Source organism: Symphalangus syndactylus, chromosome 20 (assembly GCF_028878055.3).
Source record: "Symphalangus syndactylus isolate Jambi chromosome 20, NHGRI_mSymSyn1-v2.1_pri, whole genome shotgun sequence".
NCBI lineage: Eukaryota > Metazoa > Chordata > Mammalia > Primates > Hylobatidae > Symphalangus > Symphalangus syndactylus.
In genome coordinates, this window is record NC_072442.2 from 41,328,492 (window position 1) to 41,343,595 (window position 15,104).

The window sequence follows — 15,104 nt, forward strand, 5'->3', positions numbered from 1 at the left end:
TATTGGGTGTTTTTTGTGTGTGTGGTTTTTTTTTTAATTTTAATTTTTATTTATTTTTTATTTTTTTTTGAGACCAAGTCTCGCTCTGTCACCCAGGCTGGAGTGCAGTGGCGTGATCTTGGTTCACCATAATCTCTGCCTCCCAGGTTCAAGTGATCCTCCCGCCTCAGCCTCCCAAGTAGCTGGGATTACAAGTGTGCATCACCACACCCGGCCAATTTTTGTATTTTTAGTAGAGGTGGGGTTTCACCATGTTGGCCAGGCTGGTCTCAAACTCCTGACCTCAAGTGATCCACCTGCCTCAGCCTCCCAAAGTGCTGGGATTACAGGTGTGAGCCACCGTGCCCAGCTAAAATGGGAATATTATGAGAATTGAGTTAATGTACAAAAGTGCTTAGCGCAGCATCAGTGTTCAGTAAATGGTAGGAATAACATTATTAAAGCCATGAAAGAGTGAAAATCTCCCCTCTGCTCTTTGACTAGGAAAGGAAGCAAGCTCCTTTACATGTACAGGGCAATGCACCTTTGTTTTATAAGGACTATGTCTCCCCAGTTAAAAAAAATTCAAGTACAGTACGGGGACCTCCTGCAGTTCTATAAAAAACCAAGTCTTTGACCTATGGATTGGAGAGTTATACACCATACACGAGATTTCAAATCGCTAGCCTGGGAGTTTTCACATTGCTAGCCTGTGACCACTATTATAATTTAAACATAAAAGAGATTGTTTTATGTCGAGATGTTTAATAATATGAAATAATGATATTATAAATTTTGTAGTAACGGTTTAAAGTGGTGAATCAGGGAGGTTTTTTTTTTGTTTTTTTTTTGTTTTTTTTTGTTTTTTTCTTTTTTTCCAGTTCTTTACATGGTTTCTTACGTACTTGAGCTTGAAGTCATCCACAGTGAGCCTGGCATTGTGGATCTAATGCGGAATGTTGGCATTTTCCAAAGTAACATTTGTTACCTTCAAGGGAGGAAAAGGAACCATATAATTCAACAAAATATGTTGGGTGCCATTAGGTTCAGATTATATACTTTATGGATTTCAACAATTATAAGTTTGTCAATCATAATTATATTTGTACTAGTCATGGTGGCTCATGCCTGTAGTCCCAGCACTTTGAGAAGCTGAGGCTGGAGGATCACCTGAGTCCAGGAGTTCGAGATCAGCTTGAACAACATAGTGAGACCCCATCTCTACAGAAAAAAATTTAGCTGGGAATGGTGGCACATGTCTGTAGTCCCTACTTGGGAGGCTGACATGGGAGGATTGTCCACGTCTGGGAGGGTGAGGCTGCTATGATCGTGCCACTACACACTAGCCAGGGCAACAGAGCAAGACCCTGTCTCAAAAAAGTTATATTTGTTAAAATAAGCAGTGTATTTAATTTTTTCTGGGACTATTACAGAACTTTTCAGCTAAGTATATTTTTTAGAGCTTCTGAAATAAGGATAAATGTTTCTCTTTCAAATGAATGTTGAGCCATTACATATTAATTTGTATGCACATTAGACATTTTTCTCGACATTAGATGCATTAATTAATCAGATACAATATATGTTGGCCAGGAGAAAGGGTTGTATTTTCTACGTTTAAGACAACTGAGATTTAAGGTGCTTGATAGTGTTGTAATATTTGCTATAGTCTCAAGGTTGACCATCAATTTTTCCCCCCAAATTCTCATGCCATCTTTTTATTTTGAGTGCAAGGTCAGCACTGGCATTTTCCAGGCAATGTAACTTGTCAAGGTAGTAGGCCTGGCATTTGTTTAAATTCTGTGTGGTTTTCCTCTCATTACTTGAAGGCCGCCACCATCAGAGTCACCAGAATTTCACAGGCCCCTATTTGGTCCAGTACTCATGCTACTCCACCCTGTGCCAGGACCCAACCTACCCTCAACACCATAAAAGCCACCAGAAGGCCCACTACCACGGCCCTGTGTGCTCTCTTGAGCCCCCTACAATGACATAGGTACCCCCTGAGCCTTAACAGACTCGCAGCCACTTTCAGTGCTGCGGTGCTGCCACAACCCGGAGGAACAAGCCACTGTGTGGAGGTGTAGCAGAGATCTAAGGTTAAAGTATAGTCCCAAAGTCAGTGCATTATGGGGACCATTATGGAGCCTATTTACTATCTATCATGTATCTCTATCTATCTATCATCTATCTATCATCTATCTATCTATCTATCTATCATCTATCTATCATCTATCATCATCTATCTATATCTATCTATAAACTAATCTATCTATCATCTATCATTATCTGTGTAAAGTTACATCATCTTTAATGAATTTTTTTAAAGGGTAGGTTTTTTTTTTTTTTTTGGTTAACAATCTCTTCACCTCTTATTTTAGTGATTGATGAGCCATATATGCTCAAGTGCTATCTCATCAGAGTGTTGGGTACATACAAGAAAACTGTGTGTGAGCAGGAAAAACAGAGGACCATCATTTCATGAATTCATCTTTTGAACCATGATGAGTGATTATTTTTTGAAACACTGCAGGCATTCCTCTAACAGACATCCTTTCTTTCCTTCTGACCCTATAGTCTTAACATTCTCATGCTCTTGCTCAGTTTGCGTCTATTTTTCCATGACCTTCCAGGCTTGCTATGGGCCCTTTTCAAGGAGTCTAAATTGAGTAGTGCATACTGCTGTAGAGTTAAACAGGCCTTTGAGTTCTAGCCTACTGTTTCTCACCTTGGATAAAGTTACTTATCTTCTCTGAATCTCAGTTTTGTCATCTGTAGAAATTACAAAATAATTTGGAGGATTAATGAGAAACAGGTAATAGTATCTGGCACATACTAGGCCTCAATGAATGCTTGTTCTCTCCCTTCTCTTCTCTCCCTGGTCCCCACTCTAGCTCACAGCAGTCTCTAAAACTCATAATCCTAATTATACCACACATTCATTCAAGAAATATTTATTGAATGCCCAGTGTGTACCAGGAAGTCTTATGGACTTTTATGGGCCCCGGTTTTATACAGTTGTCATACATGCGTCTTGATGAACATCCCTTCTAAGCTCAGTGTCTGAGCATTGATTCTAGATATCCGTGCATACCCTAAACTGAACAGAGTTGCCTTTACACTAAAATAAGAAGTTGGCAAAGTTTGCCATTTGTGTCTAAACCCGCTTTCCTTTTCTTCTCTAGGTTGAAATATCTCTCTGCACTTCATCTGAAGCCATTGGCATTCTTGTGCTTTAACTCATTTTTTCTGTCTAGGGAAAAGACATGATATTATTCATTTACACTAATAGAAACAGTATTATTTGCTCTGTGTCATTCAGGAACCTAGGCATTTGAATTTTGAGCTTTTCCTTTAATTATGAAATGAAAGATTGTTCCTTGTGATAGAAATTTCAGTTCTTGGTGAGGAAGAAGGTCCCTGATGAGGCAGACGTGCTTAGTCTGCAGCTGAGAGGGGCTGGGGTTGAGATTTAGAGCTATTTAGGGATCTGTTGTGGGACCAAGATTGGCAAGCCTGCCCTGCAGACTCAGATGGACATGTCTCCCTCTGGGTCTTTGTGGAAGCAGGACTAACCTCATGCTGCAGCTAACAGGGGCAGAGGATGAGTTAGAGGATATTTTTAGGATTCATAGCTGAGACATAGGTTGGTGGGCCTGTCTTCTGATGTACTAGTGTGTATGACTCCTCTTTGACAAATGGTTTTGGTAGCAGGACCAAGACAAAATGGGGTTGTGGCCAAGCTTGCAAAGATATGGGGCAGTTTCTAGGTCTGGAGATGGGACCATGATCAGTAAATGCCAACTGGGTGTGGGTTTATCCTGTAAAAATGATACTCATAGGTCTTGAGCTCTACCAGGACTTTATAAACTCCTACCTGAATCCCAAGGCTCCTACAAAGGCACTTTTGTCTGTTGATGACTCTTAACGAAATTATTGTTGCCTTGGGTGATATGAGTGGGGGATCTCCTATTCCACCATCTTGCTAATGTCATTCCTGTTTTATGAATTCTTTAAATACATAGATCCATGGATCATTTAGAAGTATGTCATTTAATTTCCGAGTATTGGGAGATTTTTCTTTTGACTTTGTATTATTAATTTCTGGTTTGATTCCATTATGATCAGAGAACATATTCAGTATAATTTCAATTCTTAAAAATTTTAAAAGGTTTTTTACATGACCTAATTTATGGTCTATGTTCCATTGGTGCATGAGAAGAATGTGTTCTGCTCTTATTGAGTTCAGTGTTCTATAAATGTCAATTAAATTCTGTGGTTTGATGGTGTTGTTCAGTTCTTCTATTCATCATCACTAATTTTCTGTCTAGAAGTTCTGTCAATTGCTGAGAATTGGGCATTGAATTTTTCAACTGTAATTTTGAATTTGCCTCTTTCTCCTTTCTACTCCATTAGTTTTTGCCTCATATATTTGAAAGCTTAGTGGTTTAGTGTATTTAGAGTTGCTGTATCTTCTCAGGGACCTTTTTATTATCATATAATATCCCTCTTTGTCTCTAGTAACATTCTTTGCTTCAAAGTCTACTTTGGTATTAATTCAGCCACTCCTGATTTTTTTAAATTAATGTTTGCATGATATGGCTTTTTCTATCCTTCTACTTTCCACCTACCTGTGTCACTATGTTTGAAGTGAATTTCTTGTAGATAGTATATTGTTGGGGTCCTAGAGAAACTCATGCAGTCATGTACTAGGTAACATGTAAGGGATATTTATAGTAGTAGTATTCATAATAGTTTCAAATTGGAAACCATTCCAGAATAGAATGCATAACATTGTGGCAAATATTTTAAAAGTGCTGCCAACCTGGTTTGTGTGTGGTAGTATTTCATGTGGTTTTAATTTGTATTTTTCTGGTTACTATGGGGTTGAGCACTTTTTAGAAATTTAATGACAATTTGGAATTTCTGTCGGCATATTGAAGATATCATTCTATTGTCTCCTGCCTTCCATTGTTGCTGTTGAGAAGTCACTGTGCATCTCACTGTCACTCATTTGAAAGTAATCATTATTTTCCCATATGGCTGATTTTTAAGATCTTTTGTTATTTTGTGGTTTTACTATAATTTTTCTACATGTGGATTTCTTTTTATCTTGTCTTTAGTTTCACAACTGGTAGCTCACAATTAAGGATGTCCCATAAAAGTTTTTGGGATTTGTCAAGTGTTGGTGACAGTCTTTCACTTTTTTCATTTTTTTGCTAATACTAACTTTTTGGAAACAAAGCTGAGTACGTGAACTTTCCAGCCTTCATTTCAAGAAGTATGGTTGATTCATCAACAGCATGTATTTTGGAGTCATGGGTTATGCTTGTATTAAGTGCAAATCAGTCTTATCTAGATAGGGAAATCTATTTATTTAAGTAGAAAGAGTGGATATAGAAAAATGGAAGTTGGCCTGATTGTTCTTGGAAAGAATAGGACCTCACAAAAAAAAAAAAAAAAAAAAAAAGAAAGAGTGAATAGTACTGGCAGCACAAGAGAAAGAGGGTCAATATTGTGTTTGTAAGATGTTGAGTTAAGCAAGTGTCTTCAGAGAGCTGATAATGTAGTTTTACTCTTTTAATTCCTGGGGGATAGAGCCTCTGAGAGACCCTACCTGTCAGAATGAGAGAGTAATGAAGCATAGTGATGGAAACTGTAGCAGAAGGGAGGGGGCATCCAGTAACCAGGACTTAATAAATATGGGGGCAGAGAAGGGAGGTGCTGGGAGAGGAGCTGGAGGTGAGTAACTAGCAGATAGGAAAAGACTGTATGCATACTGCAGGCATGCTGTAGGCTTTCTGTAGGGATGCTGTAGGTATCTGTAGTCATAATGTAGATATACTGTAGGCATACTGTAGGCATCTTTCAGCATACTGTAGGCATATTGTAGGCATGCTATACACTGTAGAATGCAGTAGGCATACTGTAGGCATACATACTTGAGGGATTTGTAGTCATGCTACAAGCATGCTTGTTTTATGTTACAAGCAGGCCATTGCACTGAAAGCCATACTCCTGGCTTTGATTGTATCACTGATAGTCAAGCACATAAAAGTCTGCCTGATTGTGGTCCCTCTTGGGTGGTAATGGAAACTTAGTGTGAAACCAGTGAATTCCTATGCTTATTTTTGTTCTGTTCAATGGAACTCAAATCACCATGGCAGAGGAGATCTGGATTTGCATCTAAGTCCCGCTACACGTCAGCTGTGTAGCCCTGGAGAAATTCCTTAATCTCTGAGTATCTGTTTTCCTCATATATAAAATAAAGATCATAAAACACCTACCTCATAAGCATTTATGAAAATTAGATTGGATAATGCATGTAAAGTGAGTTAAAACACACTCAGTAAATGTTAAGATATTGTCACTATAGTTCTGCAATTGAAAGTGCTTCTAACCAGACTTAATCTAACTCCATACCATTGAAATATGGCCTTTGTCATCATGGTTGGGACCATTCATCACAAGAAGACCCTGAGAAAAGGAACTTTCTGCTGTGTCTACATCTCCAGAAAGTGTCATCGGGCTAAGGTCAACTACCTTATGTGGAAGCAGGAAATAATGGTGACCAAGCCTATATTTGAGACTTGTAAAATGCACCCTCAGAGGGTTTAGCACCATGAAATGGGGCAGTTCAGTCTTCATGGGCCATTTTGAATCCCACATTGTCTATATGCCAGTTGATTAAAACCTTTCAATGTTGTTCTGCCATGCAAGTTGGAAATCCAAGTGGTTATAGAGGTCACTGCCTCATTCCACTCCAAATAAAAAAAAACCTCTTTAGCCTAGAACTTTTCTGCTTTCCAATCCCAGCTGCACTTTCCAAAATAACTTAGTAAGGATGTCAGGCAGAATTTTGTGTGCAGGAGAATATGAGCAAGATTTAGAACCACCCCTAGGCTTGAGTTCTAAATTTGCTTAGTCATCACCATGGTAGGGGCAGAGAGATGCATGTGCTGGAAAATGGAAAATAGCTTTCCAGGTTCAGATTTTACAACAAATATTCGCTGATCACCCAGGCTAGGCATTGTAAGGGTAAACAAATCCTAGTGATCAGTGGGTATTATCTTCTTCTTTTATGTCCATAGACGCTCAAACCCAAGAAGATCAAGTTATTTACATAGTCAATCAGGGACAGATTTGGGACCAGACATTAGGGCTAGTGCTCTTTCCACCTTATTCTGTTATTAATTGAGGTAACTGTGACTATGAAATGAAGCACAGTATTTTATTAGCAGGTCCTTAGTATTGTCACATTGGGATCAACTTTAGAAATTAAAAAGAATCAGATACTAAAAGAATAACTTGCAAAAGAAGAATTTTTAATGAAATGTCAAAAAAGGCCCCCAAAATAAAAACAAAAATTGGGACAGAGCAGGATTTTTCTACTCTAGAAAAGGATTACATGCATAGAACATGAGAAAAGGAAGAGAAGGAGAACAAATTCTAGCCCTTTTATCTTTAAGAACAGAAATGAATAATTTCCTTAGGTTATTTGACCAGTAGGATTTTTGCAAACGCAGGCTTTCTTTCTCTTTCTTTCTTTCTTTCTTTCTTTCTTTCTTTCTTTCTTTCTTTCTTTCTTTCTTTCTTTCTTTCTTTCTTCTTTTTCTCTTTCTTTCTTTCTTTTCTTTCTTTCTTCTTTCGTTTTCTTTCTTTCTTTCTTTCTTTCTTTCTTTCTTTCTTTCTTTCTTTCTTTTTCTTTCTTTATTTCTTTCAACTTTTTCCTCATTATGGTGCTTTAGAAGGTGCTCGTTGCTCTACTGTAATGTTGCTTATTTTAGAGGACTTTTCTTCAACTGAGTGGACTCTCAGTGAAAGGACATTGCCAATTTGATCCAGTTCCTCAACCACTGTTTTGACAATAGTTTCTTCTGTTGAGTCTAAAATAAAATAAATAAAACATTAGTGGTAATTTTTTAACAGGTTGAAAAGTAGCCATAATAGGTATGCTTTTTGTTTGTTTGTTTGTTTGACAAGGAGTCTCGCTCTGTCACCCAGGCGGGAGTACAGTGGCACGATCTCGGCTCACTGCGGCCTCTGCCTCTTGGGTTCAAGTGATTCTTCTGCCTCAGTCTCCTGAGTAGCTGGGATTACAGGTGCCTGCCACCACGCCTGGCTAATTTTTATATTCTTAGTAGAGATGGAGTTTCACCATATTGACCAGGCTGGTCTCGAACTCCTGACCTGAAGTGATCCACCTGCCTTGGCCTCCCAAAGTGCTGGGATTACAAGCATGAGCCACCGCACCTTTTAAAAAATGTTTGCTTTTTAAAAATGTTTTTTGCAAGTTTGCAGTAAATTGATATATAATACTGTGTTTGAAGTCAGTGTTTAGCAAGAGCCTGGACTATCTCTCTTATATTTGCCACTGCTTTTAGAGCAATGGGTGTTTGAAAACATAAATGAAACATGGATTAAAACAATCTAAGTATCAGGCAGTAAAGGCTGGCTGCAAGTAATGTCTTCTTTTAAATACCAACTTGCCCTAGTTTTGTGGTTTAAGATAAAGTAGCCCTTTTATCAAAGTATTGAAACTATGAAAGATAATACATTCCAGGTAAGAAATATGTTGTGGGATTAATTCCTCATTTCAGCAATTTCATAATTTGACCACATCTGTTGTTCTACAGGAATATAAAATACAAATATTAAGAACTATCATAATGACCCCTCATCCCTTTATTCACCAGAAGTAAACTTAAAAACAAATTTTATTTAGTTAACAAAAAAGTAACTTAGTTAACACAATTGATGGAGTTTAAGGAGTTACACCAGGTAAAAAAAAAAAAACCATCTGTACCTTTGGTTTGATTTCCAGAATTCACAGGCCTGCATCCTTTTGATTTGTAACATGTGGATTTGCTTTTTCTGTGAAGAGAAGAGTAAATTATTGCATTTTTTTTCTTTCCTTACTGAGCTTATAAATACCTCTACATTGGAAATAAGAGTTTTGGAATTCTAGTTTCAATAAGATTCAAAATTCCTCATATATTTAAGGGGCACTAGTAAGCTTTTCATGACTTCAACATAGTGAAGGAAGAGATTAAATGGATGTTTATGAATAGAAATTTTCTCATGACCAGAAACTACCTCTTTCATCTAGCAATATTTCTCACTCTGACTTTTCAATCAACTGGCCAATGAATGTGTTTGGAGTGCCTACCATGAAGAAGGTGTTGCTGGGCTAGGTGCTGCAGAAAATATAGAACCAAGACACAGTTTTTACGGTTGGAAATAAAGTATACACATGCAAAAAGTTACCTGTAACATGAAAAGTGCTATAAATTAAGTGAAAAGTGAGTGGTGTAATGAGTGCTTTGTTCTGAGGAGGGAGCAATCACTGTTGGGTTCCTGTGAGAATAGGCTGCAGAGGGCTGATGGGCCTTGGAGTGTGCAAGATGTTACCTCCTCACTATGCGGCCATGGGCAAGCATTTAGTAATAGGCAGTGATTACCAAATACCTTTTCTGTGTATGCCACTGTCACAAGCTCTTTACCTATGTAGTGAGACATTATAGTTAAGACTTGTTACAAGTATGGTTTTGGCGTTATCACAATTTCACCAATGAGGAAACTGCATTTGAAAAGATTAAACAATGTGCTCATAATTCACCCAGTGTTTGATTCACAGCCAGGGCTGCAATTCCAGGGCTGTTGCTATTGACTAAGAAACTATGGTGCCTCTCCAATTAATTTTTCCTATATCTTCATTGCTCATCTTTAATACAAGGTACATATGGGGTAACTAGTGAAGTGATAAGAAAAGAGAGTGAGTTATTTATAAGAAATGTGCTTACACACTAAATCACAGAAAGCAATTTTCCCCTTGAATTGGAGTACTGGAATTGTTAAATATTCTATATTCAAATGTCCTTTATATATTATACATGCAAATATTTTGCATACTTAGAAATTTGATTTTCAAATTTCTGCATATTTTAATTTCACTTGCCTGCAATAACATACATTCCTGAGGATAAATATGTATGATCTCCAAAGTGGGAAATTCTAGGATGCAATATTGGCATACCTATACTGTGAGAAAACCTAGTTGATGTGAGTTTTTTGTTTTTTTTTTGCAAGTTAATCTTTACCTTTCTTCTCCATCTAGTAAGTTGCAATAAATTTCAATTTCTTTTTCTAAAAATATTTTTACATCAAGAAGCTGTTCATACTCCAGCTTCTGGCCTTCTGTTTCTGTTCGAATCTGTTGCAGTTGTTCCTCCATCACCCCTATCTGATCCTGAATTTGCTGGAGTTGATTGCAGTAATTTCCTTCAGTCTCAGCCAAGGAGCATTCATAGGAATGTTTCTGAAAGACAAGTAAAGTAAAGCTTGAATGTGTAAAAGAGAAATGGCATGGTCATTTTATATTATTTTATTTATTTTTTTGAGATGGTGTCTTGCTCTGTCACCCAGGCTGAGTGCAGTGGCATGATCTTGGCTCACTGCAGCCTCTCTTCCTAGGTTCAAGTGATTCTCTTGCCTCAGCCTCCTGAGTATGTGGGATTACAGGTGCATGCCACCACACCCAGCTAATTTTTATATTTTTAGTAGAGATGGGGTTTCACCATGTTGGCCAGGCTGGTCTTGAACTCCTGACCTCAAGTTATCCACCTGCCTTGGCCTCCCAAAGTGCTGGGATTACAGGCGTGAGCCACTGTGCTTGGCCGGCATGGTCATATTTTAAATATTCTCAAGGTAGAAATAATTATTTGTATAAGGTCTGAATATTTTCAATTGAAAATCGACATTTGCAAGATTTAAAAAAATTCCTCTATTGTAAAAAGGCATTTTTCAAGTTTCGGAATTGGTGAGTTTAGGGACAGAATTCTTGATATTTAATATATTTTATACTTTTAGTCATATGTAAATGGTTACATGTACTTGGTGTTATATGTATTTTTATATCTGTATTGACTTATACATATTCACACATATATTCAATTCAATGGCAATTCCTACGTACCACAGCCATGAGGGACTGAAGTTCTATTTCCAGGGTTTGCAGATTGCGTTTTAATTCGGTCAGCTCATTTCTGGCTGCTGTGGCTGCTCCCTCATGATCGGAAATCTGTTGTTGCAGCGTTGCACTCTGAAGTGCAATTGTCGAAAGGGTTAGTGACTGGCCTGATTGTCTCCTGAGCAAGCCCTTTATAATTTGCCATAGACCTACCCTCTCGTTGAACCAGGCTTCAGCATCTTTGCGGTTCTGCTCAGCCAAGTCCTCATACTCAGCCCTCATGTTGTTCAACAGGACAGTTAGTTCCACTCCTGGGGTTGCATTCATCTCCACGTTCATGTTCCCCCCAGCTGTACATTGCAAGACTTCCATTTCCTAGAAAAGGGATCGGTATTCATCGTGGAGGATTTTGACTGATGTTCATGCCCTGCTACGAAATGAACAGTGGACTTGAAGAAGGAAATTAGACACTATATGAAGCCACTCTGCAGGCTTCCTTACCTCCTCGTGATTTTTTTTGAGGTAGGTCAATTCCTCACTGAGGGTCTCACACTGTATCTCCAGATCGGTTGTACAAAGGGTCAGCTCATCCAACACTCTGCGAAGACCACTGGTGTCGGCCTCAACACTGTGGTGCAGAGCCAGCTCGTTTTCATACCTGAAAGATTAGTAAGGCACCTGAGAGTTGTCATCGTAGGCAGGTGCAAAGCACAACTTTTTAAGATATTTCATATGCTGAAAGATATGATGTTCTGTACATATTTCTGAAGCTTCTTGCAATGGCAAACTGCTAAAATGGTTTGAGATACCTAACAATTCATGAATTGTATTTTGGGGATGTTATTTCTTCAGAGTTGATTTTTGTCATCCAATGTGCTTAACAATTAAATAAAATATTGCTAGATTTTAGATTTTAAAAAATATGTAATAGCTCTTTTTTGTTGTTGTTTGTTTTTGAGACAGTCTCACTCTGTCACCCAGGCTGAAGTGCAGTGGCCCCATCTCAGCTCACTGCAACCTCCACCTTCCGGGTTCAAGTGATTCTCATGTCTCAGCCTCCCGAGTAGCTGGGATTACAGGAGTGAGCCACCATGCCTGACTATTTTTTTGTATGTGTACTTTTAGTAGAGACGGGGTCTTGCCACTTTGGCCAGGCTGGTCTTGAACTCCTGACCTCAAGTGATTCGCCTGCCCTCGGCCTCCCAAGATGCTGGGATTACAGGCATGAGCTACTGCATCTGACCATGATAGCTCTTTTTATAAGGGCATATTTAATTCAATTTCTTTATTGATCTAGTCTGGCTTTAGAAAAACATTTTGGTTTTCAAAGCAAAATATATATTCCTTAATCCAACTGTAATATTTTAACTTTTATTAATATAATTAATCAGTTTGTTTTCACCTACTTCAGCCTGAAGTCATCAGCGGTCAGTCTGGCATTGTCATTTTGTGGAACAATGCTGGCGTTGCAGGTGGTTGCAGAAATAATCTAAATAGGGAAGATTGTGGAAAATGTTAATTCCCAAAAGTCAAAGGAGGCTCCAGACTTCAGTGTGATTTTATATCTTCTTAATCTGTCAAACATCTGTTTTAGTATCTTTTTTCTATGTTAAAGAAATCTGGATTTTCTTCAGATAATAAGGATCCAGAGCTTAAGAGACACACAGATCACTTTTATTACTTTTGATCAAATGGTATGAGCTAAATATATGAAAAACGAAGTGACTATATCTGTTTTGAAATGATTTCTTTTTCATTATTTAATTCTACAAGATTTTATTGCCAGGTACTGCGCTTAGCACTGGAAATACAGAGTGAACAAATCTTACATCACATAAATTTGTTAAGCACATTTTATGTTTTCTCTTCTTTAAATTATCCACACACGAAGTCTGTAGTAAAAGTATGCAAATCCCTATTTCTTACCTGCCTTTTAAGATCTCCTATGACTGAGAAGTATCTGCTATAGTCATGATCGTGTCCCCGGGAAGAGCCAGGCTCACATTTCTCGTACCAGCCCTTGATCTTCTGCTCCAGGTCTGCGTTGGCCTCCTCCAAAGCACGCACATGGTCCAGGTAGGATGCCAGGCGGTCGTTGAGATTCTGCATGGTCCCTTTTTCATTCCCAGAGAGGAGGCTGCTGTGCTCATTGCCAAGAAAACTAGCACAGGCACTACTTCCCAACCCTCCACCGCTATTGCAGAAGCTTCCTCCAGAAGAGATGCCCCCAAGAGTACAAGGAAAGCTGCTTCCTGCTCCTGATCCAACACACACATTCCCAGCCACGAAGCCTGTTCCTCCACCGGACAGCTTACCAGACCCAGTTCGCGAGCAGATCCGCCTGGATCCACCAGAAAGTCGAAAAGACATGGTGGCAGCACAGCCGGGCAACCCCTTCCCAGAAAGAGGAGCAAAGCCAGGGTTCACCTTCCACACTCGTTAGCTCCCTTGGCCTTTTATAGGATTCACTGGGTCATTTCAGTCTTGACTATGCCAGTCTGTAATAAAATTTACTTGCATCCTAATTGTTGTTTTTCACAATTGGGTGATTTTTAACAGCGTCCAGTCTGTAGGTGGAAAGGTGCCCCAAGGATATTTTTTATATATAAAAATGGTGCCAGGTGAAGTAAAACTAAATCATAGCCTCAAAGGCCAAAATTAAATATGACTAAATGTGCATCTTTTTGGCCACTGGAATATTAATAGAATCTAGATTCTTCCCCTGCCACATATAACAAAGAATTAATAATTCCAATGAGAAATGTCTCCTACTTTTGTCCTGTTAATGCTCATAGAGTATTTCTAGTATTCCCACTTCATTGAGTGCTTCCTTTCTGCCTTTCTTTGTTTCTTTTATTTTTCTTTTTTCCTTTTTTTAAAGAGATATGGTCTGGCTATTTTTCCCATGCTGGTCTCGAACTCCTGGCCTCCAGTGATCCTCAGCCTCAGCACCCAGCTCAGCCTCCTGTAGCCAGCATTACAGGTGTGAGCCACTGGACTGGGTATCTGGGTGTGTATTTTCCTCCTTATTGAAACCAGAGAATCTCAGCATCTATTGATCTTTTGGTAGTGGGAGATTTTAAAAGAAATCTACCATTTCTTGGATTGAAAACTGAAGTAATAGAAATCCTGCAGTCCTGCTTATTGTTAATTTCAATATAATTCATGAATATGTGATGATGGTGGAGAATTAATTTGATTGAGATTTCTTGGTTCGGTCCAGGAGCAGGACATCAATTCAACTAACAGTCTCCAAATTGTTCACTTCCATACAATTTCAGGAAATTGTTCACTTTCCTGAATAGTGTTTATTGTCTTTTAGTTTAAATGTATGTATTTAAGACATTAGGAATTATTTTGAGAAGTGAGCATCATATTGATTAGCAAGGAGTAAAATATATAAGGAGGGAGGTGTTTTCATGATTACTTAGAAAACTGTACATATGGTACCCTAGAGGGAAGATAAGTTGTCACAGGGAAGTACTCTTTATTCTCTTGCCTTGATGCTCTTGGGAAGTTATCTAGGCTTGGATCATTTCCCTACTGGGCAAATGAAAATAATAGCATCAAAGAGTCTCAAATGAATGTTGAGCAGTTCCAATCATGAATGACTGTAAGACACTTTGAAAGGCACAAACATTTTTAAATGTTAATTATTTAAATTATTATAATAAAGTGGACATGTCAGACAGGGTCAGGTCTCTATCACCTATAATGATACAAATTGATTGGTTAACTAATTATGGGTTTAGTTTTGAAACTAATTTTTTTCCAAATGATATTTTTCAATGTTGTGGATAGTGAGTCCTTTGGAAAACATCCAACATTATTGTCACTAAAACGTATGGAACATTTAGTGGACTGCATGGATTTTCTAAATCAAAAATATTTAAAAATAAATAATAAATACCAAGCTATAACTGGACCATCAGCTTATGTTTAGAACAGTGCATGATAACCTAGATACAGTTCCTATTTAGAGACTTTTTACTGATTTTGTTGTGACCTGGTCAAATTTTTAATCTTTTGCTCATTTTTCCCGGAATAAAACAAGAAAAACAGAGAATATTGTCAGTTTAATGGTATATAAGGCTTGAGTTTCTTACGTGAGTTATTATGAGATTTCAAAGTATTATTAACATAATCTATTTATCTC

The 15,104-nt window shown here is 38.1% G+C and overlaps 1 protein-coding gene across 2 annotated transcripts; it reads right to left on the bottom strand.

Annotated features, from left to right (window-relative positions):
- Nucleotides 1–7,713: 7,713 nt before the first annotated feature.
- On the bottom strand, nt 7,714–13,375 carry KRT26 (keratin 26). Of its 2 annotated transcripts, none has more exons than XM_063628986.1 (8): nt 12,875–13,375; nt 12,355–12,437; nt 11,450–11,606; nt 11,162–11,323; nt 10,955–11,080; nt 10,080–10,297; nt 8,786–8,847; nt 7,714–7,865 (listed from the first exon to the last, which is right to left on the bottom strand). In XM_063628986.1, exons 1-8 carry the CDS (start codon nt 13,316–13,318, stop codon nt 7,714–7,716), a joined length of 1,404 nt encoding a protein of 467 aa, XP_063485056.1. In that variant the 5' UTR covers nt 13,319–13,375. The 2 variants fall into 2 exon arrangements, with proteins under 2 accessions (XP_063485056.1, XP_055114781.2); XM_055258806.2 differs by having other exon boundaries at nt 8,786–8,853.
- Nucleotides 13,376–15,104: the final 1,729 nt, after the last annotated feature.

What these genes read in the sequence shown, in the direction of transcription:
- KRT26 (XM_055258806.2), bottom strand. Translation starts at nt 13,318, where the DNA reads ATGTCTTTTCGACTTTCTGGTGGATCCAGGCGGATCTGCTCGCGAACT. An exon ending in GCTGATGACTTCAGGCTGAA is followed by an intron (nt 11,607 to 12,354) that starts GTAGGTGAAAAC and finishes CTAATCTTTCAG; the next exon opens with GTATGAAAACGAGCTGGCTC. An exon ending in AAGCCTGGTTCAACGAGAGG is followed by an intron (nt 11,081 to 11,161) that starts GTAGGTCTATGG and finishes ATTGCACTTCAG; the next exon opens with AGTGCAACGCTGCAACAACA.